The following is a 22,551-nucleotide window of genomic DNA, read 5'->3' on the forward strand; positions in this document are numbered from 1 at the left end:
GGCCGGCCTGCCGGGCGGAGGGAGCGGCTCGGGCGCTGCCCGGCGTTCCCGCGGGCGGGCGGAGGGTCTTTTCCCCGAGACGCGTGGACCCTCCTGGAGGGGGCAGAGCGGCGGCTGCCGGAGGAAGGGAAGCCGCCCCTCCCGAAGGTCTCTTCGGGGACTGCTGCGCCGGGGAGGGCCTGGGCGCTCGTCCTGCCCCCCACCTGGGGAAGGGCTGCTGCCGCAGCGAAGCCGGGGCTCGGCCTGCCTCGAAGGGGCCTGGGGGGGGTTGGATGGCTGTGGCAGGAGGCGGAGGCTTGAGGGGCAGGGGAGCAGCGCCTGCGGGGAGGCTCGTGGGCGCTTGTGCGGGCCTGATCCGACCTGACTCCTTTCCCCCGGCTCCCCCTCCCCCTCCTGTGCCTTCCCTGCCAGTCATTTCGGTAATGATTCTTTGCATGCAGACACCGGGTGGATTGAGAGGCGTTTCTTTTTCTACAAACCAGAACATCCCATAATAAATAAAGCCGACCAAAGCCTCGGGCGCACAGCCGCCAGCACCTTTGTGAGGAAAGGCTGTTCTGCCAGGATCCTGGGCTGCTGCTGTTGGGATGCAGACAAGAGTTTGGCCCTTCGCAAAAGAGGCTTGGCTAGGAAAATGAGGGGGTGCTTGATTTACTCTTGAGTAAAACCAGGTGGCATCCTGGCCGGAAATGGACCCATCCACAGGGAAGGGGAGTTTGGCCTGGTCTATCTAACTAAAAAGCGTCTGTCTATCGTGTGAAAGCCTGCCTCCGTAGCCCAAAGCCATGATGTGCAGCAGAGATGAGCCCATCTGGGGAGAGGGCGGGCTAATGAAGATTGCGTTTTATAGCATAAGGGGGAGTGTGTGTGTGTGTGTGTGTAAGTGGCAAAGGGCCGGAATGAATTAACAAGAAAGAAAAACACACACACCCCTTGTCCATAACACCTGTTGAAGCAGGACAGGTGAGCAGATCTGACAGAAGGTGACCAAATCTTCTGGAGCAGAGAAACTCCTAGGGGCTGTGTTATGAATGATGGAACCAGAATACGTGACACGGTGTGACGTAGGATGTTGCAAGTAGACCTGATGTTGCATGTGAATTGGAAGTCTGGAGTGGATCCTGGGCAAAGATGTGAGAAAAATTGCAAGGGAAAGTGGAAGAAAAGTGAATGTGCTGCTGGAAAAGCTCCCAAGAGAACAAATGAAAAGCTGGTATGAAAAAAGAAGAGGCAGAATTTGCTTTGTAAACACTTAGCAGGATTGTCACAGAGGCCCACAGAAGCGCAGGAGTTGCAGTAACAGGAAATATAAAAAGGATGCTTGACAAATGATGAAATAAGGGACTTTGTGAGTGAGGGAAGATGTGCAAGAGAATGATTAAAAGAGCCATAGAAAATCCAGAACAGTTCTAATGGAAAATTAAATATTTGGGGATTAAATGAAGAGGACTAAACGAGGCTTCAGCAGACTGAGTGGAATTACAAATAAGAACATTACTTGGGGTGAAAATCGAAGAGGGAGTGCTGGAAAGAATTCTAGGGTTTGCACTGAAATGATAGGAATATATTAAAGTGTGCAGTTGAAACCAACATCCAAGCAAATAGATAAAGAAAGAGGTTATCGGTGCTCTGAGAATTTTGAAAACTGCTCAGGCTCCAGGTGGAGATGGCACGGAGATGAGAAACGGATGGTCTGGCTTTGGAGGGGCTGTGCAGGCTCTGTGTGTGGAGACTGGTGAGCGCCCCCCACCAGCAGGCAGATTCTGACGGGAAGGGCCCAGAAGCTGGGAATAGCTGGGTGGCTTTGTCTGCAGGAAGGATTTTTTTGTTCACACTTTTTTTCCTGCTCAGCCGCCCCCTGAGGAAGGAAGGAATGCCGAAAGAAAGGGACGGTGCTCTTCTTGGTTTAGTGAACAGGGCCGAGGTGGGAAATGCTCTGGGAAGTCTGGAGTTGGAGGATGGCGGCTGAACGCGGTCAGAGGAAGGTTTGATGGAAGCCTAGCATCTTGAGAATAACCGGAATGTTGGGATCCGAACAGGGGAATCCTGGAGGGTGGATGGAGGCATCCTTGGGGTGGGACCCGAATGCCACAGGCAGAGGATGCTGTTGCTGGCTGACGGTCTGTGCCGTTCACAGCCGAAGTTGTCTGGGTTGCGTGAGACAAATCTGAAAATTAACCTGTCAAAAGGGTGTTGGGAGAAAAGGTGTTGAGATGTTTGAATGCTGGCAGAAAGAAAGCAGGTAGAGTGTGCTTTATTGCAAGGAATGTCGGGAAAGAAGTGATCACGGGTCGGGAGGAAGATCTGCTTTTGTCCAGGGTGTGATCTGGGATCCATGTGTCAGGCAAGCCTAGGTTGAAAGTCCAGAACCGTGACGGGAGGGGGATTCGCTGATGTGTGGGTGGCACTGGGGAAGGATGTGACTTTACAGGGGGTGTGCAGTGTGCCAAAGGACAAAATAGTCTCGCTTCAGAGCGGCTGAGAACCAAACTGCACAAGAGGCCTGGGGGTTGAGGGAAGGGGCGGATCAAGAACAGGGCTTGGCCTGGAGGCAAGGAGAGGGTGAAAACGGGGGTCCTGCCAAGAGAGCCTGTTGCAAGCAAGGGAGGGTGGCTGGGGCAGAAGGGTGAGAGGAGGAGGAGGAGGAGGAGGAAGCACCTGGTGTCCTGCTGAGCTTCCTTTGTCACCCCAGGGCTGCCTGGGGACTAGAAAAATAGCCCACATTCAGCCAGCGACAAATGCAAAGGGACTGACAGCCCAGTTAGCCCAAGGACCCTTTGGGGAGTTCTGCAAGGGGGAGCTGTTCTCTCCCCCTCCCCCCATTCCACAAGGCCTCTCCTTGCTGCTGGTGCAGGAGCAGGAGGCGTCTGGCTGGGCCCCTTGGAGAGCTTTGCTGGCCAAGCCCTGTGGTGGTGGTGGGGGGCTGTGCTGGGATATGGCAGAGCCCCTTCCTTGCCCAGACCTCCAGAGGAGCCAGGGAGGGTTGGGCAAGAGCGTGTGGGCCCACTGGGGGTCTCCCCCTGCCCCTGCCCAGCCTCTGGAGAGCTGGAAGTTCTAGCGTGGGTTTCCTTCCCATCCTCCCGGCTCCCCTTTGCCTGGCTTCCTCCCTGCTTCCATGGGCCCCGCTTAACCCCCCCCCTCCTCTCTTGCAGATGAGCGGGACCGGGTCCAGAAGAAAACCTTCACCAAATGGGTCAACAAGCACCTCTTCAAGGTAAGCCCCCCCCTTTCCCCGGGAGGAGCTGGGTGGTCTCAGGGCAGTTTCTGGGAGGACAAGTGCCAACCTGCCTGCCTGGATCTGACCCGGGCAGAATGGATGCCGATTCTGGGGGCCTTTCCCAGGAGTGGGGCTGTGAGGGGCGGACTGTGTGCGGGAGGCCCACACATGGTGGATCTGCCATCCGTTTTGGCCCCAATGACGATATAGCTGGCCTTGGTGCCTTTTCCATCTTCCCTTCCCTTCCTTCCCTTCCCTTCCCTTCCCTTCCCTTCCTTTCCTTTCCTTTCCTTTCCTTTCCTTTCCTTTCCTTTCCTTTCCTTTCCTTTCCTTTCCTTTCCTTTCTTTTCCTTCCCTCTTTCTTGCCCCAGTTTCTGGAGGCCCAGAGACTCGTGTTGCCCACATCATGGATCTGAGCTGGGGCTGAAGGCCCTGGAGCTCTGCCGGCAGGCGGGGTGGGATTTCTGAGGGGGGGCTCCTGCTGAGGGAGGGGCTGGTCCTGAGGAGCGGCAGCAGGAGCCCAGGAGGGCAGCCGTCCCACGCGGGCTGCTTCCCTCCTCTTTGGGAGCCCTGCCCTCTGCTGCCCTGGCACAGCAGTTGGGAATGGCACCAGTGGGGGTGGTGGGGGAAGCCTGGGGGCTGCAGGATCTCCGTTTGTGAGACGCTTCCTGTGGGCTTTTCTCCATCCTGACTTCTCTCTGTGTCTCTCCCTGACGCGTCTCTCTTTCCTTCTGTCTTCTCTCCTGCCTTGGCAACAGCACTGGCGAGCAGAGGTATGTGCCAAGGCAGGCTGGGCTTCGACCCACTGCCTCCCTCCCTTCCGTCCTTCCTTCCTTCCTTCCTTCCTTCCTTCCTTCCTTCCTTCCTTCCTTCCTTCCTTCCTTCCTTCCTTCCCCTGGCAGCCTCTTCCTCTAGCGATGGCTGCTGGGCAGGCCTGAAGTAGAGGCCATCTGGGGTGTGGGTGAAGAGTGAGCCTCTTGGAGGCAACCCCAAAGCCAGATGGAGGGCAGGGCCTGGACATTCCTAGGGTGCAATTACCTCCCTGAACTGACATGGGCGTGGCTGCCAGACTGGCATGCCTAGCAAGCCCACTCCCACCATATCCCTCTTAGTCCCTGTTTGCTTCCACAGGCCCAGCGCCACGTGAATGACCTCTACGAGGACCTGCGAGATGGACACAACCTGATCTCGTTGCTGGAAGTGCTCTCGGGGGACACTCTGGTACGTGGCCTCCCGCGCCTGCTCCTCGGGGCTCGGTGGGCAGTGCCACTCTTCCCGCCCACGCTACCGAGGAAGCAGCTCAAGCCTCTGCACCGGGGGCCCCAACGTCGTGCCACTGCCCCACCAGCGTCTGCCGCCCTTGCCTCCTGCTTGTGGGTCGCTCTGCACCTCCTCCCCGGCTGCACGCTGCCTGCACCGTGTGTCGCCTGGCCTGAGCCGGGAGTCTGAGCAGCAGCTTCCCTCTTGCTCCCCTCTTGCATGGCCGGCCGGAGGCTTTGGGGCGGGAGCTGCTCCCGTCCTCTTCTGCCAGCACCTCCATCTTGGCGCTGGGTTCCCCGGGGGCTGGACATCTAGGCCCAATGGAGCCCAGCCCCAGCTGTGCTGTGGCCAAAGAAGCAGCGGGAGAGGGACGTCTCCTCTACCGCCTCCATCTCAGCCACCTGCCCGGGCACAGCTGTTGCAGATACAGGCTGTGCTCCCACTGGTGCTGCTCAGGAAGAGGAATGGCAGCCAGCCTTTGGGACACTCAGAGGAGATCTGTGGGGGCTGAACGCCATCTCGGTGGCCTCCTGAGTTAAGAGAGAGGCTTTTCGGAAGGAGGACGAAGGCATGAGGTGCACGGATACTGCTGCCACCCAAGTGTGGTTCTTAGAGCAAGCACCTGGGATGCTGCCTCCCTCCGGCACCCCCCTGCTGCCTCCTCCTCCTCCTCACCCCCCCTACGGCAGGCCGAGCCTGCCCTACACTCTAATGCAGGAGCTGCTCCGGACTCTGTTTTTCTCTCACTTCCTCTGGGTTGTCTGTCCGCTGCTCCCTGTGCTGTTTGTCTGTCTCTTCTCTTTGCTGGGATTCTGACCTCTGCTTCCCTCTCGCTCGGCTGTCACCTGCTGCTCAGCCCAGAGAGCGCGACGTGATCCGGAATTTGCGCCTGGTGAGTGGTCCCGCCCCGTTCTGCATGGCACCCCTGCTGCTTCTCTCAGCACCCACCGGGGAGGAGGCCGGCTGATGTCCACCGCCTCCTCGCTTCGCAGAAGCCGCGTCCCGTCCATGCCCTCCGAAAGCTTTGCTTGACCCCTAGCTGCTGACGGGAGGGGGTGCATCACAGGCGGGACCCCACGGAGTGGGCCCTTTGGTAGTGCGGCTGTGCCCTTGCCCGGAGCCTCGGGCGTTGTGGAGGGCATCCAGGGTGGCAGGCAGGCAGGGAGGGGGCTGTGTGGCCGGCTGCTGGCGATCCCTCCTCTTCCGGAGTGGAATCCAGCATCGTGCTAAGGGTGGCTTTGTCAGCTTCTCTTGCAGCGGCCAAACTTAGGATAGCCCCAGGATGAGGACGCTTCGGCTAGGCGGGGACTGCTGTTGGGGGGCGGGTGTAGAGGTGGGGGTGAAGGTCTTTTCTCCCGTGCATTGTTTCCTGGCTCCTTCCGCCAGGCCGGGCCTTCTTGGCGCTTCTCAGGCTCCTGCCTGAGCTCCCTTTCAGCGAGGGTGGGAGGGAAGAGACACGCACCCCCTGGTCTCTCCAGGGCCCTTAGCTGAGCCTCCTCTGCCCACAGCCCCGGGAGAAGGGAAGGATGCGCTTCCACAAGCTGCAAAATGTGCAGATCGCCTTGGACTACCTGAAGCACCGGCAGGTGAGACCCCGGGGTGAGGAGCCTGGAGAGGAAGGGGTGCAAAGGCAGTGGGGGTCCTTCGGTCGCTGTAACTCTGTGCGTGCGTGCTCCCACAGGTGAAACTGGTCAACATCCGGAATGATGACATCGCCGATGGCAACCCCAAGCTGACCCTGGGCCTCATCTGGACCATCATCCTCCACTTCCAGGTGAGGCGGGCTCCCCCAGCTTTCCTCCCTGCTCTGCTCTGCTCTGCTCGCTCTGGCGGGCAAGGCCTCTCTCCCGCCCCTCCCTCCCTCGCCTGCGGGCCAGATTCTTTTAAGAGGCAGGCTGGATCTCCCCCCTCTCCACACTCAGGGCGTTTAGAGCGGCAGGGGTTGCTTAGCCCTCCCCTTCGGAGGCTGGGCAGGGAGGGTGCTGCTCAGAAGCCTCATGGGGGCAGAGGGGGCGGGGAAGGCTGGGGGAGTAAGCGAGGAGGAGGAGGAGGAGAGGGTAGGAATGTGGGCTGTGGCTGGGAGAGAACAGGATGCTGTGGCTTGTGGGGTGACTCACCCATCAGTCACTTCAGGACACAAGATTTTCCACTGAGTGCTTGGCCTGGGGGGGGGGGGCACGCAGGCCTTGGCGTTCCCCAGATGCAGGGATGGGTCTGGCTTAGGAGGGCATCTGCCGCTGCGTCTTGTGTGTTGGGCAGAGGCAGCTACTGAGGGCAGCTCATTTCTGGCTGCCAAGGTGCCCTCCAAGGCACTCAGTGGAGGGCCGGGGCCATGTCGGGGGCACCGGGGGCCGCACAGAGGATCAAGGCCTCTCTTGAGCCGCACATGGCAGCCCTGAAGAGGCAGAGGGGCGGTCCAGGCCTCTCCAGCCCAGAGAGGCAGGAACTTCAGTCAGGCTCCCAGATTCAGGTGGTCCCGTGTCCCTCCTTCCCCCAAGATCTCGGACATCCAGGTGACTGGCCAGTCGGAGGACATGACGGCCAAGGAGAAGCTGTTGCTCTGGTCGCAGCGCATGGTGGAGGGGTACCAGGGCATGCGATGCGACAACTTCACCTCCAGCTGGCGTGATGGCCGCCTCTTCAACGCCATCATCCACAGGCACAAGTAAGGGAGGGGGGACGGGGTGGGGGGGGCAGGGGCCCTTTGAAGGGGCCCTGATGGAAAGGGCTCCAGGGCTTCACCAAGGAGGAAGCCGCGCATGTTCGATAAAGGCCCCAACCACAGGCTGCCCCGTTTGCGAAGGGAGAAAGGGATTGCCTCCACCTTCCTTGACAGGTGGGGGAGGGATGGACTGGTGCCCTTCTGGCCTGGCCCCTCCCCCTCCCAGCTGACAGAGGGGAGGGGTCTGGCACACCTGCTGGTACCCAGCACCCACTCCCGAGTCAAGGATGGGAAGCTGGACCAGAGGGCAACAGGTGGACCCTCAGCGGTCAGGGAGGAGCAGCTAGTGATGCCTCATGAAGGAGGGAGTTCCTTAGGATCAGACCCTTTGCTGACCAGCAAGTTGCTTCTGGGAAGCCAGAATCTCAGTGGGTCACTAGTGGGTCTGCTCCAAGCGGTGGGCTCACCCTGGGACCCCTCCTAAAAAAAGGAGCGTTGGATTCGGGTGCATTTGGCTCCTGTGCTCTGGATTTTTTCACACCAGGCACAGACTGGGGGTTGGGGGGGGAGGCTTGAAAGCAGTCATTCAGATTGCCGAGAGCCTGAGGGCGACTGCAGCATGCCTTGAGGACTGGGACCTTGGGCTTTTTGTATTGCTGGGAAGCTGATCGCTCCAGCTATTTCTATGCTCCCTATTTTAAGAGCAGGGCCTTGAGGCCCAGGGTGGCCTCTTCCAGGCCACACCGATGGAAGCGCCACTGGGGGCACAAAGGCTGGTGTGGCCACAGCTGGTGCCAGGCCAGGCTGAGCGCCCCATTGATCAGTAGATGAATTCCCCATTGATGGGCACAACCAACTTCAGGGCCCGTCCAGCCCAGGGGAAGGTCAGGCGCAGAGTTGGGACCCTCTTCTCGGGCTGAGCTGGGGGGGGCCTCTGACCGCAGTCTCCGCCTCCCCCCTCTGCAGGCCGATGCTGATCGACATGAACAAGGTCTACCACCAGAGCAATGTGGAGAACCTGGAGCAGGCCTTCTCGGTGGCTGAACGCGACCTGAGCGTGACGCGCCTCCTGGACCCGGAAGGTAGCGGGAAGGACTGTGCTGTGGGCAGGGTGGGGGCCCCTTTGGCAGGGGCAGCACAACACTCCCTTCCCCCCCTCTCTTCCCCAGATGTGGATGTGCCTCAGCCGGATGAGAAGTCCATCATCACCTACGTGTCCTCCCTCTACGATGCCATGCCACGAGTGCCGGACGTGCAGGATGGGATCAAAGCCAATGTGAGCCTTGTGGGGGGGACGGAGAGGGGAGGCCTGGCTAGTCTGGGGGCTCAGGGCATCACCTCAACGCTCACCACCTTTTCTCACATACGCGCACCGCTTAGGAGCTGCAGCTGCGCTGGCAGGAATACTATGGGGTGGTCAGCCTGCTTCTGCAGTGGATCCAGCACCACACGGTGACCTTTGAGGAGAGGAAGTTCCCTGCCAGCTACGAGGAGATCGAGGTGAGAGTCCACCTGGGTCAACTCCTGCCTGGGCCACCTCCCTCTCTGGCTGGGGTGCAGCCTTCTTCTTTTGGGGGCAGGCTGGTCCTCCTTTCTGGGTTGGGGAGGCATCCCGTGGTTTGGAGTGGGGGGGTGAAAGGACTCCCTGAACAGGCATGGGAATGTCCTTCTGGGGCCTCGCCCTGCCCTGCCCTGCCCCCCCCCCACCATTTCCCACCTTGCTCTCCCACAGATCCTGTGGCACCAGTTCCTGAAGTTCAAGGAGATGGAGCTGCCTGCCAAAGAGGCTGACAAGAGCCGCTCCAAAGTGATCTTCCAGTCTCTGGAGGTAAGCCCAGATTGCCCCCTTGGTTCCCTGGCGGGGCCTGAGGCCTTGGGCCTCCGGCATGCCAGCCTGCTAGAGGGCGTGGTGGCCTTCCCGGGCCCGTCGTGAGCAACTCCCATCTGCTTCCGGCTCCACTAGGGCGCTGTGCAAAGCGGGCAACTGAAGATCCCTCCCGGCTACCACCCACTGGACGTGGAGAAGGAGTGGGGCAGGCTGCACGTGGCCATCCTGGAGAGGGAGAAGCTTCTGCGCTCGGAGTTCGAGAGGCAAGCGAAGTGCCTGGCAGAGCGCCTAGAGGGGAGCTGGGGGTGGGGGCGCAGGGGCTGGAGCCGGGCACTTCCTGGGAAGGGAGCAGGGAGCCCAGCAGGCAGGCGGACAGCGGCTCCCTCCCAACCACAGGCAGCCCAGCCCAGCCCTAATGGGAAACACACGGCTGGTGACTCACCACCCGCCTCCCCCCCCAGCTGTACTCCTCAGGAAGCATCTGGGCCAGCGGGCAGAGAGAGCCAAGGCAGCCTGGGACAGCTAGGCTGCCCTCCCCTGGCACTGGAGGGGCGAGAGCTGAGCCCCAGTGGGTGGAGGGCGCCAGCAGGGAATTGGCCAGGACCCTCCCTCATTTCCCTCTCGCTCCCCTCCTGCCTTCCTAGGTTGGAACGGCTGCAGCGCATCGTCAGCAAACTGCAGATGGAGTCCGGCCTCTGCGAGGAGCAGCTCAACCAGGCGGACACCCTGCTGCAGTCGGTGAGCGGCCGCCCTGATCCAGCTGGACGCTCTGGACCCAGGAGCGGGGAGGGATGAGGCCTGGTGCTCCACCAGGCTCAGGCTCTGTGGTTCCCTTCCTGCAGGACATCCGGCTGCTGAATGCAGGCAAGGCGTCGCAGCACTTGGCGGAGATTGAGCGGGACCTGGACAAGGCCGAGGCCATGATCCGCTTGCTCTTCAACGATGTGCAAGCCCTTAAGGATGGGCGCCACCCCCAAGGCGAGCAGATGTATCGCAGGTCAGTAACGCTCCTCCCCTGCCCTTTCCCCACACGGGGGCCAGTCTTTGCATGGGAGAGCGGCGCTGGGGCCAAGGAGCTAACACCGCTAGGGGCTTAGGACCCACCTGGAATGGAGCCTCTGCCCCCCACTGACCAGCCTGTGTTGTGTGCACTGCCCTCTGGTGGTGGTAGCTGCCCACTGCAATTTGCAGCCTCTGCAAGAGCAGTTGCAGCCTCCCTCATTGGGCCTGGAAGGGGGAGCTCTGGCTGCTGTCCCCCCTGCAGGGACCCCCATCTATAGCACAGCATTCCCTTCTCCCCTGCAGGGTTTACCGCTTGCACGAGCGCCTTGTGGCCATCCGCACTGAGTACAACTTGCGCCTGAAATCTGGGATAATCCAAGTGTCCGTGCCAGTCACACAGCGCCCGCGGCCAGATATGGATGATGTCACACTGCGCTACCTGCAGGATCTGCTGGCCTGGGTGGAAGAGAACCAGGCCCGCCTCAGTGCAGCTGAGTGGGGCGTGGACCTGCCCACGGTGGAGTCGCAGCTTGGCAGCCACCGCGGACTGCACCGCTCCATCGAGGAGTTCCGCCCCAAGATTGAGCGAGCCCGGGCGGACGAGGTAGATAGGGGGCAGGGGATGTCGGGCCTGGGGGTCGGAGAATGCCAGCCTCCTAGCAGGGCTTGTCGGAGGAGGAGGCTCCCATGTCTGTATGGTGGTAGCTTCATAGTTCTCCTTTGCCCACCGCAGGCCCAGCTCTCTCCTGGTTCACAGACCTCATACCGGGACTACCTCAGCAAGCTGGACGTGCAGTATGAGAAGCTGCTGGTGAGCAGATGGCCGGGGGACGGTCGGGCAGCAGAGGGGGCGCAGGCAGAGACCTTGCTTCTCTCCCTTGGGGATGCAGTGGCATCGGGTGCCCCGACACTCTTTGCCCTGGTCACTGTCCCTTCGCGGGCAGACAGGGTTCCTCTCCGTGTGGGGCTGAGCTGCTGTGGCCTGTCTTGCAGAGCTTGTCCAAGGCCCGGCTGCGGCACCTTGAGAGCCTCCAGGCCTTCGTGGCCGCAGCCACCAAAGAGCTGATGTGGCTGAATGAGAAGGAGGAGGAGGAGGTGAACTACGACTGGAGCGAGCGCAACAGCAACATGGCTGCGAAGAAGGAGAGCTACTCGGTAAAAGCCGCCCTCCCTCTGGCCCTGAGCAAGGAGCCCGGCTGCCAGGCCCCGGCTGACCCCTGGATCTGTGCTCTGCCACTCTCTAGGGCCTGATGAGAGACCTGGAGCAGCGGGAACGGCGAGTCAAGGAGATCCAGAGCACAGGCGACCGGCTGCTGCGGGAGGATCATCCGGCCAGGCAGACCGTGGAGGTGGGCGGGGTGGGGGAAGCACCAGCGGTCATGCCTGCATCACGAGGAACCCTTGTCAGATGACCGCTCCCAGCCTTCACCCACTGCCCCCCCAAGCGGGCACTCCGGGGTGTGGGAGGGGCTCCCTGGCATCCCTCCGCTGGCTTCCCCACCCACTCTGCTCTGTTGCTCCCTGCAGGCCTTCCAGGCGGCCCTGCAGACCCAGTGGAGCTGGCTGCTGCAACTGTGCTGCTGCATCGAGGCTCACCTGAAGGAGAACAGCAGCTACTTCCAGGTAGTCCTGCAGGAAGGCCGGGGGTGGGTGGGGGTGGGTGGGGGTGGGTGGGGGAGGTGTGCAGCCTCCAAGCAGAAAAGCAGAACTCACGGGGGGGGGGGGGCTGGCTGGCCTTCGTCCCTCTGGCTCCGCTGGGGAGGTGACAGAAGCCCAGAGGACTCTGCCTCGATCACCACCCTCCCCCTCCCCTCCCCCCAGTTCTTTTCTGACGTGAAGGAAGCGGAGGAGTTTCTGCGCAAGACTCAGGAGACGATGAAGAAGAAATTCACCTGCGACCGGTCCATCACCGTCACTCGCCTGGAGGACCTGCTGCAGGACTCCCTGGTGAGGGTGGGAGTGGCCCCCTCCCCTGGACCCAGCCGCCTCCTTTCCCTTTCACTTACCCTGGCTACCTCCTGCCCCCCACCCCCCTTCAGGAGGAGAAGGACCATCTCACGCAGTACCAGAGTCACCTGGCTGGGCTGGCCAACCGGGCCAAGACCATTGTCCAGCTGAAGCCCCGCAGCGCAAGCCCCCCTCTCAGGGGACGGCTGCCCCTCCAGGCGGTCTGCGACTACAAGCAAGTGGAGGTGAGTGAGGAGGGAGGCACGGCGGGGGCGGGGCTGCCTCTGGGCTGCATCTGCTGAGCTGCCCCCCCCTTCCACTCGCAGATCACTGTGCACAAGGGAGATCACTGCACCCTCCTGAGCAACGCCCAGCCCTACAAGTGGAAGGTTTTGAACGCAGCCGGGAAGGAGTCCCTCACCCCCTCCATCTGTTTCCTGATCCCCCCACCCAACAAGGAGGCCCTGGAGGCTGTTGGGAGGTACGTGCTCCTCACCTGGACCCCGGGCCAGCAGTAAAGGCTTCCCACCTTCTTCAGCAGGCCATCGCGCCCACCCTGGGCCCCCGGCTCTGGGGCCAGGTGGAAGCTGCAAGCCAGGCTCTTGCCCCCCCCTCTGGCCTGAAGAGAGGCAGACTCCGCCCTGACTCTCCCCCCCCCCCCCCGGTGTCTCTTTAGGCTGGAGACGGTGCACCAGAAGCTGCTCGGCACTTGGCACCAACTGCACATCAACATGAAGAGCCTGCTCTCCTGGCAGTACCTGCAGCGGGAGATCCAGCAGATCCAGTCCTGGTCCCTCCTCATTGTAAGATCCAGATCCTCTCCCCCTCCCCCTCTCCCCAATGCCAGCTTTCCTGGCAAGCCCAGTCCAGCAGCAGACCCCCAGGAACAGTCTGCAGGATTCGCCCTGGCCCCTAGTGGGTCGGGGTTCCCTGGGCTGGCTGGAGAGGACGGGCGGGAGTCACTCGGGGGGGGGGGAGACTGGCAGTAGGTCATGATGCCCCCTCTTGGGAAGAAGGTAAAAGCCTGGCGGGGCCCTGAGGGTTCTTTATCATTGTTTGTGGTCCTTCTGAGGGGCCCTTCCTAACTGTTGATCCAAGCAGTGTCCAAGGAAGCGGAAGCCCCTCCAAGAGGCTGGGACCCCAGGGCCACCCCAATCCCCAACCAATGGAACCCCCACCAGCGAGGCCATGTGCAGATTGAGGGGTCTGGGTGGGGATGCGCTTCTCAGGAGAGGGGAAGAGTGGGCACTCAGTCTGAAGGGTGGGTGGGTTGTAGACAAGGGGGGCATAGAGAATTTAGCCGAGAGCTTTACACAGAGGACCCACTCCTGAATCACACTGGGGGCAGTACAGTTAGTGGAGAGGGTCCAGCTGCCTCAGTCCCATGGGCCTGCGGGGGGAGGGGGGCTGTGCGCTGCCCCATCCGGGCATCTCCGAAGCAGCCAGGTAGAGCTCAGGATTCCAGGCAGGTCAGCAGCTGCATCCTTGCCAGCTCTTGGAGCCCCCTGAGCTTCATTGCTTGGTGCGGGCCGAGGGACTGCCAGGCAGCGCCAGCCATCTGTCAGGGAGGATATAGCTCTGCCCGGGGTGCCCCTTGCAGAGAGGGCTGTGTTCAATTTCGGCCCTACCCCCTTTTGGGGCCCTGGGGCTGGTCAGCCAAGGCTCAGAGGTTGCCCTGGGGAGACCTTGAGGGGCCAGCTTCAGCTGGCTCGGCTGGGGTTGTCTTGGGCTCCCCCGACAAGGCGTGTCGTTTGCAGTTTCGGACGATGCCCCCTGAGGATTACCGGCAGACGCTGCGCATCCTGGAGACCCACTACCAGGAGTTCCTCCGCAACAGCCAGGACTCCCAGAACTTCCATCCGGACGACCGGCTGCAGGCCGAGCGCGATTACACCGTCTGCACCCAGAAGTACGAGCTGCTGCTGCGCGGGCTGGAGAAAGGTAAGGCCCGGGGCTCTTTGCAGGCTGTGGCCCCTGGCAAAGCTGGGGTCTGTGCTTTGATTTCAGGCTGGGCCTCTCCCTTAGAGGGGCTCCCTGGGTGGCCTTGGCAGCCCATCCCTGCTCCCTCTTGACTGGAGCAGTGCCGGTGTCCATTAATCCCAGGCTCGGTTTGGGGGGGCGCAGGGGAACAGGAGGAGTCGCTGTGCAGGAACTTCATCTCCCAGCTGAAGGATATCCGCCTGCAGCTCGAAGGCTGCGAGTCCCGCACCATACACAAAATTCGTTCTCCGCTTGAGCAAGATCCTGTTAAGGAATGTGCGCAGCGCATCAGCGACCAGCAGGTATGACTTCCCTTTGCCCAACGATCAGCACAGCTGCAGAAGCTGATTGTCTTTCCTGGGGTCTTCTCTGGGGAAGGGGAAGGACCCGACTGCCCGGGAGAGGGGCTGGAGAGGCTCCAGTGCTCTGGCCACCGAGGTGCTTCCTACCTTCCCATCTTGAACCGGGACAGGGACATTCTCCCTTGCCTGGGAGAAGGGTTGAGGTCTGTACTCGGGGCTTCCTGGCCTGGGTCCCTGATGTGACTCCCCTCTCCTCCCTCAGGAGATCCACCTGGAGCTGGAAAACCTCCAGAAGAGCTTGGGCAAAGTGAGCGCCCAGACAGAGCAGGTCCTGGCTCAGCCAGAGCAGGCCGGTTCGGCCCCACTGCTGCGCACGGAGCTGGAAATCACGCTGCAGAAGATGGGCCAGGTGTACAGCCTCTCCAGCATTTACTTGGAGAAGTAGGTGGCTCCTAGCTCCGGCCCAATCCTGCCTGGCTGTGGGGACAGAGGGGGTGGGGAGCAGGACGGGCATTGGGTTTGGCCACCCTTGTTCTTATTATAAACTCAGCAGCAGCGAAATCCTAGCTGGGGAATCAGGTCATCCTGGAGACGATCTGCTCCAACTCCTCGCTTTCCAGAGGCACCCTCAGCTTTCATGTCCTCGTGGGGTGACTCCATTGGCCACCCCAGCCCTCTGCTCAGTGCGATCGTTGTGTCAGCAGCTTGTTCCCTTCAGCTCTTTGTGTGTCACACAGCTAAGGGGCTTTGCAGTCCTCCAGGCTAGAGATGCTCTTTCTGAGTCTAAAACATCCCTTTGACATCCAGCTAGCTTTGTTTTCAGTTTTTGAAGATTTTTAAATGGCTATTTTTATGCTTCTGCTCCCTGCTCTGTTTTTTAAAGATGATGTGGGATAATTCGTAGATACTTTGGAGACTAAATGTTGCTTAGAGAACTTCGGTTTATAGCAACTTCCAAATACCCGGTGTAACTTGCACCCTAGATAACAGAATAGCAGAGTTGGGAGGGATCTTGGAGGTCTTCAAGTCCAACCCCCTGCTCAAGCAGGGAACCCTATACCATTTCAGACAAGTGGCTGTCTAGTCTGTGTGTGTTAGACCATCCCCAATTTCTGGAGGCAAGTTGTTCCACTGATTAATTGTTCTGTCAGGAAATTTCTCCTTAGTTCTGGATTGCTTCACTCGATTAGTTTCCATCCATTGATTCTTGTCCTGCCTTCCAATGCTTTGGAAAATAGGTTGACCCCCCAATCTTTGTGGCAGCCCCTCAAATATTGGAACACTGCTATCATGTCCCCCCCTAGTCCTTTTCTCTAGACTGGCCCTACCCAATTCCTGCAACCGTCCTTCATATGTTTTAGCCTCCAGTACCCCAATCATCTTTGTTGCTCTTCTCTGCAGTCTTTCCAGAGTCTCAACATCTTTTTTATAATGTGCTGACCAAAACTGGATGCAGGATTCCAAGTGTGGCCTTATCAAGGGCTTGTAAAGCAGTATTAACGCTTCACGTGATTCTATTCCTCTGTTAATGCAGCCTAGCACTGTGTTGGCTTTTTTGGCAACCAGGTTACATCTAAGCTGTACCTGTACATTTGTTTTTTCCTGCCTAAGTATAAAATCTTATTTTTCTCTACACTGAATTTCATTGTGTTGAATGGACAACCTTGTCCAGCTGCTGTGTTTGAGCTGATCCACCTCTCCCGCAGGCTGAAGACTATCCACCTGGTCATCCGTAGCACCCAAGGGGCTGAGCAGCTGGTCCAGAGCTACGAAGAGCAGCTCAAAGATGTCCAGGCTGTGCCATCTGACCTCAAGGTTGTTGAGGCTACCAAGGCAGAGCTCAAGGTGATTGGCCAGACCCACAACTGTCAGGGGGAGAGACCATTGGGCCTCCCGATCAGGGAGGGCTGTGGCTGGGAAAGGCTCGTACGACACTGACCCCACCCACCCTCCCTATGTCTTTGTCCTGCAGAGGCTGCGTGGGCAGGTCGAGGGGCACCAGCCAGTCTTTAGTGCCCTGGAAGCGGAACTGGCCAAGGCCAGTGAAGTGAATGAGAGGATGGTGAGAGGCCACAGCGAGAGGGATCTGGACTTGGATCGCTACCGGGATCGCGTGCAGCAGCTCCTTGACCGCTGGCAGGCTGTCCTGGCCCAGATTGATCTGCGGCAGCGGGAACTGGACCAGCTGGGGCGCCAGCTGCGCTACTACCGCAACAGCTACAGCTGGCTGATGGAGTGGATCCAGGATGCCCGCCAGCGCCAGGAGGCCCTCCAGGCCGTGCCCATCACCAGCAGCCAGCAGGTGCGGGAGCAGCTGCTGCAAGAGAAGGTAAGGCTGGCCGAGGGGAGACTGGGCCTGGCTGGGGCAAGGCCCCTTGAAGCCCAGTAGCGGGAGGGCTGGCAAGGCTGAGAGGAGGCCCCAGGGTTGGGGTAGTTGGTCCCATGAGATCAGGCCTGGGTTTGACTTGCATTTGCAAAGGGAGGGGCCTCTTGAATGCAACCCACAAAGAGATGTTAGTAATTGTATACAGCTGAAAAATTCAGGCCACTGATTTTAGAAGGGGGAGCAAATGGGCCTTTCCAACCATTAGGTTTCCTTGGACACTGGCAGAGTTCCAGTTCAAAGACCCCTTTGGCCCACAGTGTGAAGCCTCCCTGCCTTGTCTCCAGCCCCAGAGCTTTCCTGAGACCCTTAGTCAGTGCTCGGGGGCTATTTGGGGGGAGAGAGGGTGCTGTGTTGGGGGGGGTGCTGCCACTTCCTCCGTCCGAGGGGGCCTCTTCTGCAGCTGTGGGGCCTCCCTGTGCTGTTGACCTTGCGGGGGGGGGAGGAGCGAGGGGTGGCACGCTTATTCCTTCCGCCTCTCCTTCCCCAGAAACTCCTGGAAGAGTGTGAGCAGAACTGGGAGAAGGTGGAGGAGTGCCACCGCCTGGCCAAGCAGTATATTGATGCCATCAAGGTACGTGGAGAGAGGTGGGCCTGCTTGAGGGGACGGCTTTGCAGGCTGGGGTCCCCTGCCTGGGCTCTGGAGGCTCCAGCAGCAGGCCAACTCCTCTTTCCTTTTCAAGGATTATGAACTTCAGCTGGTCACGTACAAAGCCCAGGTGGAGCCTGTCTCTTCTCCTGCCAAGAAGCCTAAAGTGCAGTCTGTCTCGGACAGCACCATCCAGGAGGTGAGGGGCTGTCCCTGGGCGGGGCTGGTGGGGGGAGGGCGCCAGGAGTGGGGACAGAGGTTCTAGAAGGAACCTGGCATTTTCCTGGCATTCTAGCCTGATGAGAAGGAAGAGGTGCCCGGTAGGGAGAAGGGCCCCGCTGGGCGCTCTTGGTCAGAGCTGGGGGTCTTGCCTCTGGGGTGGCAGCGGCAGCCTCCCTTGAGATGAGGCTGCTGCAGAGAGTGGGGGCGCCTGAGCTGCTGCGCTCCTTCCAGGTGTCCCCGCCTGGGGACTTAGCCCAAGGCTTCGGAAGGTGTTCCTTTGCTTGGGAGGAACAGGCCATCGGAGCTGATCTGAGCCCCCTTCCCCCCCTTTGGCCTTGCAGTATGTTGACCTGCGGACGCAATATAGCGAGCTGACCACGCTGACCAGCCAGTACATCAGGTTCATTACAGAGACTCTTCGACGGCTGGAGGAGGAAGAGGTGAGGGATCCGGAGTGGGCCCAGCATGGCTTGGCTGTCTCTGGATGGGCTGGGGGGGTGGCTGCTCCCTCCCAATTGGCTGTTCCTCTTCCCTGTCCCTCCCCTGGGCAGTTCGTGGCCCCACGCGGGAGCCTCGTGCATGGGCACCATCGCCCTGCAGGAAGAAGCTGTGCTTCCCAGGTTGACTGCTTTGCCTGCTCCTCCTGCTGCTCTGTCTGGGGCTGCTTCTGGGGCTCCCCTCCCTGCCCCTCTTTTCCTCAGATTTGCTGTGGTCTCCTCCCCTTTCTAACTCTTGGTTTCTGCCCTTCGGAAGCCTAGCTTCTTTGCCTCCTGGGCTTGCTTGGTTGGTGTTGGTGGGGCTCTAAGGAAGGGTTGACCTCCAGAGGAGGGGGCTGCAGCAGCTTTTGTACCAGGTACTCCTTCGCTCTGCATGTTCTCCCGCCTTTGCATTCTCCCCGCAGTGGTCCTGCACTGATCACACAGCTGAGGGAGGGAGAGGAGGAGCCGCGGGGTGAGAGGGGAGGGTCTGGAAGAGGAGGAGGGGGCAAAGGGGGAGGTCACCTTGATTTGCTAGCTTGCAAGGTCTCCCCCGCTTGGTGTGCTGCCTGGCCTGGATGTGTGTGAACAATCACCTGCCTCCCCTACAGTCTCCTAGGAAGGGCTTGGAAGACAAATGCTGGCCTTGTGTGCTGAGAATGGGGGGTGGGGTGGGGAGAGGAGCCTTGTGAGACAGCACAATCCCCACTGTCGCTCTTGCTGCCCTCACATGCCCCCAGGCTGGATCTCCCCCCCCGACCCCTAAGCTTTTGGACTCCTGGTCTGCTGGACGTTCTGCTGCGTGGTGGCAGCACATTGCGCATGGTGGAGGTGTGCCTTTTTTGGTCTTGGATTTGCTTGTCTCTGGTGCCCATCCGTCCGTTGGTGCTTCCATCCTTTCTGTGGGTGTGCCTGCTTCATTGCCTGCTGCCCTAAGCCAGAGCCCCTTGCCCCCACCCCGAAGCCTGGCCCTCCCATCTGCTCTTGTGATATTTCTCTCTCTCCCACTCCCCTCCTCTCTGCCCCCTCCCCATAGAAAGCAGCAGTGCAGCTGAAGGAGGCAGAACGGAAGCGCTTGGCGGAGGTGGAGGCCCAGCTGCAGAAGCAGAGGCAGCTGGCCGAGGCCCATGCCAAGGCCAAGGCTCAGGCCGAGGAGGAGGCCCGGGACCTGCAGCAGCGCATGCAGGAGGAAGTCAGCCGGCGGCAACTGGCAGCCATAGATGCTGAGCAGCAGAAGCATAACATCCAGGAGGAGCTGCTGCAGATGAAGCTCAGCTCTGATAGGCAGATTGTGGCCAAGCAGAAGTTGATCGAGGAGGTGGAGATCAGCCACAGGAAAGTGGAAGAGGAGATCCACATCATCCGCTTGCAGTTGGAGGCCACGCAGAAGCAGAAGGCCGGGGCGGAAGGGGAGCTGCAGGCCCTGAGGGCCCGGGCGGAGGAAGCCGAGCGCCAGAAGAAAGCCGCCCAGGAGGAGGCCGAGCGCCTGCGCAGGCAGGTCAAGGACGAGGCCCAGAAGAAGTGGGAGGCGGAGGAGCAGCTGCAGGAGAAGGTGCAGGCAGAGCAGCGAGCGGCGCGGGAGAAGCAGAAGGCCTTGGAGGACCTGCAGCAGCTCCGTGCGCAGGCTGAGGAAGCTGAGCGCCGGATGAAACAGGCAGAGCTAGAGAAGGAACGGCAGATCCAGGTCGCACGGGAGGCGGCCCAGAAGAGCGCTGAGGCAGACCTGCAGAGCCGACGCCTCTCCTTCGCCGAGAAGACGGCCCAGCTGGAACTGACCCTGAAGCAGGAGCATGTCACCCTCACATATCTCCAGGAGGAGGCCGAGCACCTGAGGACACAGCAGCTGGAAGCCGAGCGGGCCAAGGAGGAGGCCGAGAGGGAGCTGGAGAAGTGGCAGCAGAAGGCCAATGAGGCGCTCCGGCTGCGGCTGCAGGCGGAGGAGATAGCACACAAGAAGTCCCTGGCCCAGGAGGAGGCAGAGAAGCAGAAGGAGGATGCCGAGCGTGAGGCCCGGAAGCGGAGCAAGGCAGAGGAATCAGCCCTGCGCCAGAAGGAGCTGGCCGAGGAGGAGCTAGAAAAGCAGCGCAAACTGGCCGAGGGCACAGCCCAGCAGAAGTTCCTGGCTGAGCAGGAGCTGATCCGCCTGAAGTCGGAGATGGAGAACGGGGAGCAGCAGCGGCTGCTGCTGGAAGAGGAGCTCTTCCGCCTCAAGAGCGAGGTCGGCGAGGCTGTCCACAAGCGGAGGGAGCTGGAGGAGGAGCTGGCCAAACTGCGGGCTGAAATGGAACTCCTGCTGGAAAGCAAGGCCAGGACCGAGGAGGAGTCGCGTTCTGCCAGCGAGAAGTCCAAGCAGATCTTGGAGGACGAGGCCGCCAAGTTGCGGGAGCTGGCCGAGGAGGCGGGTCGCCTGCGTGCTCTCTCCGAGGAAGCCAAGAGGCAGCGGCAGCTGGCTGAGGAGGAGGCTGCCCGGCAGCGAGCAGAAGCCGAGCGGATACTCAAAGAGAAGCTGGCAGCCATCAACGAGGCGTCACGCCTCAAGGCGGAAGCAGAAATTTCCCTGAAGGAGAAAGAGGCTGAGAACGAGCGGCTGAGGCGGCTAGCGGAGGACGAGGCTTATCAGCGGAGGGTCCTGGAGGAGCAGGCAGCCCAGCACAAGCAGGACATCGAGGAGAAGATAGCGCAGCTGAAGACGTCATCCGAGACCGAGCTGGAGAGGCAGAAGACCGTTGTCAATGAAACCTTGAAGCAGCGGCGCATCATTGAGGAGGAAATTCGCATCCTCAAGATCAACTTTGAGAAAGCCTCTGTGGGCAAGGCAGATCTGGAGCTGGAGCTCGCCAAAATCAGGCAGAATGCAGAGGAGATTCAGCGGAGCAAAGAGCTAGCAGAGCAAGAGGGCGAGAAGCTGCGGCAGGCAGCCCTGGAAGAGGAGAACCGCCGCAAAGAGGCTGAAGCCAAGCTCCAGAAGACTCTGGCTGCCGAGCAGGAAGCCGCCAGGCAGCGCAAAGCCGCTCTGGAGGAGGTAGAGCGCCTGAAGGCCAAGGTGGAGGAGGCCAAGAGGCAGAAGGAGCTGGCAGAAAGCGAGTCAGAGAAGCAGATCCTGCTGGCCCAGGAGCTGGCCCAGAAGAAGATCCTGGCTGAAGAGGCTGCTCACCTGGCCGTGGTGCACCAGAAGGAGCAGGAGTTGCTGCAGAGCAGACAACAGGAGAAGTCCATCCTGGACAGGCTGAAGGAGGAGGCCGAAAGAGCCAAGAGAGCAGCAGAGGAAGCAGAGTTTGCCCGCCTCAAGGCAGAGCAAGAGGCCACCTTATCCCGGCAGCTGGTGGACGAGGCCGAGCGCTTGAAGCAGCGAGCTGAGGAGGAGGCCCAGCTCAAAGCCAGGGACCAGGAGGACGCAGAGAAGCTCCGCAAAGAGGCAGAGCTGGAGGCGGCCAGGCGAGCCCAGGCAGAACAGGCAGCCCTCAAGCAGAAGCATCTGGCCGACGTGGAGATGGAGAAGCACAAAAAGTTTGCAGAGCAGACGCTGCGGCAAAAGGCCCAGGTGGAGCAGGAGCTGACCAAGGTCAAGCTGCGGCTGGAGGAGACAGACCATCAGAAGAGCCTCTTGGAGGAGGAGCAGCAGCGGCTGAAGGAGGAGGTGACGGAAGCCATGAAGCAGAAGGTCCAAGTGGAGGAGGAGCTGTTCAAAGTGAAGGTCCAAATGGAGGAGCTGATCAAGTTGAAAATCCGCATCGAGGAGGAGAACAAGTTGCTCATCATAAAGGACAAGGACAACGTGCAGAAGATCCTCACCGAGGAAGCCGAGAAGATGAAGCAGGTGGCCGAGGAAGCTGCCCGGCTGAGCGTGGAAGCCCAGGAGGCTGCCCGCATGCGCAAGTTGGCAGAGGAGGATCTGGCCCAGCAGCAGGCTCTGGCGGAAAAGATCCTGAGGGAGAAGATGCAGGCCGTCCAGGAAGCCACTCAGTTGAAGGCCGAGGCTGAGCTGCTGCAGAAGCAGAAGGACCTGGCTCAGGAGCACGCCCGGAGGCTGCAGGAGGACAAGGAGCAGATCCGGCTGCAGCTGGAGGAGGAGACGGAGGGCTTCCAGAAGACGCTGGAGGCCGAGCGCAAGCGGCAGCTGGAGATCACTGCCGAGGCTGAGCGGCTGAAGCTGCAAGCTACGGAGATGAGCCTGGCCCAGGCAAAGGCAGAGGAAGAGGCCAGGCGCTTTAGGAAGCAGGCCGAAGAGATCAGCGGGAAGCTGCACCAGATGGAGCTGTCTACTCAAGAGAAGGTGACCCTGGTGCAGACCCTGGAGATCCAGAGGCAGCAAAGCGATCAAGACGCCGGCAGGCTGAGGAAGGCTATTGCTGAGCTGGAGGTGGAGAAAGAGAAGCTGAAGCGGGAAGCCCAGCTGCTGCAGCAGAAGGCAGAAGAGGTAGCTGCTCTGGTTGGGACTCCCCGCCCCACCCCACCCCCAGGCTGAGCGATGCCCGTCAGCCCCAGTCAGACGGTTAGTCCACAGCCCCCCCCCCCCTGAGGTGGCCTCACGCAGGAGAGAGAGGTGCCACTCCACGGGTTGGATGCAGTGCAGTGGACCAGGTCTCTCCCCCCCCCCACCCCCAAGAGCCTGGCCTGCTGCAGGATGCAGGCTGTGTCTTTGTGTGAGCATCGACTGGTCTCTCCCAACGGCCTCAGTGGGAG

At 60.6% G+C, this 22,551-nt stretch overlaps 1 protein-coding gene across 1 annotated transcript in view; it reads left to right on the top strand.

The window, feature by feature from the left end:
* PLEC (plectin) overlaps positions 1-22,551 on the top strand; it is a 47,929-nt gene that overhangs the window by 15,570 nt on the left and 9,808 nt on the right. The window contains exons 2-33 of the mRNA XM_083359165.1: positions 3,153-3,214; positions 3,976-3,990; positions 4,349-4,438; positions 5,334-5,369; positions 5,986-6,063; positions 6,159-6,251; positions 6,976-7,142; positions 8,106-8,221; positions 8,309-8,415; positions 8,520-8,639; positions 8,872-8,967; positions 9,103-9,239; positions 9,612-9,705; positions 9,810-9,964; positions 10,273-10,573; positions 10,703-10,780; positions 10,963-11,124; positions 11,214-11,318; positions 11,497-11,592; positions 11,791-11,916; positions 12,009-12,161; positions 12,243-12,397; positions 12,593-12,719; positions 13,674-13,857; positions 14,041-14,198; positions 14,461-14,639; positions 15,905-16,043; positions 16,171-16,527; positions 17,072-17,155; positions 17,265-17,369; positions 17,734-17,832; positions 18,905-22,285. Of these exons, the coding sequence (XP_083215291.1) occupies positions 3,153-3,214; positions 3,976-3,990; positions 4,349-4,438; positions 5,334-5,369; positions 5,986-6,063; positions 6,159-6,251; positions 6,976-7,142; positions 8,106-8,221; positions 8,309-8,415; positions 8,520-8,639; positions 8,872-8,967; positions 9,103-9,239; positions 9,612-9,705; positions 9,810-9,964; positions 10,273-10,573; positions 10,703-10,780; positions 10,963-11,124; positions 11,214-11,318; positions 11,497-11,592; positions 11,791-11,916; positions 12,009-12,161; positions 12,243-12,397; positions 12,593-12,719; positions 13,674-13,857; positions 14,041-14,198; positions 14,461-14,639; positions 15,905-16,043; positions 16,171-16,527; positions 17,072-17,155; positions 17,265-17,369; positions 17,734-17,832; positions 18,905-22,285 (7,355 nt within the window). The remainder of the gene's footprint in view (positions 1-3,152; positions 3,215-3,975; positions 3,991-4,348; positions 4,439-5,333; positions 5,370-5,985; positions 6,064-6,158; positions 6,252-6,975; positions 7,143-8,105; positions 8,222-8,308; positions 8,416-8,519; positions 8,640-8,871; positions 8,968-9,102; positions 9,240-9,611; positions 9,706-9,809; positions 9,965-10,272; positions 10,574-10,702; positions 10,781-10,962; positions 11,125-11,213; positions 11,319-11,496; positions 11,593-11,790; positions 11,917-12,008; positions 12,162-12,242; positions 12,398-12,592; positions 12,720-13,673; positions 13,858-14,040; positions 14,199-14,460; positions 14,640-15,904; positions 16,044-16,170; positions 16,528-17,071; positions 17,156-17,264; positions 17,370-17,733; positions 17,833-18,904; positions 22,286-22,551) is intronic.

Source organism: Vipera ursinii (assembly GCF_947247035.1).
Source record: "Vipera ursinii genome assembly, chromosome: 3".
Taxonomy (NCBI): domain Eukaryota; kingdom Metazoa; phylum Chordata; class Lepidosauria; order Squamata; family Viperidae; genus Vipera; species Vipera ursinii.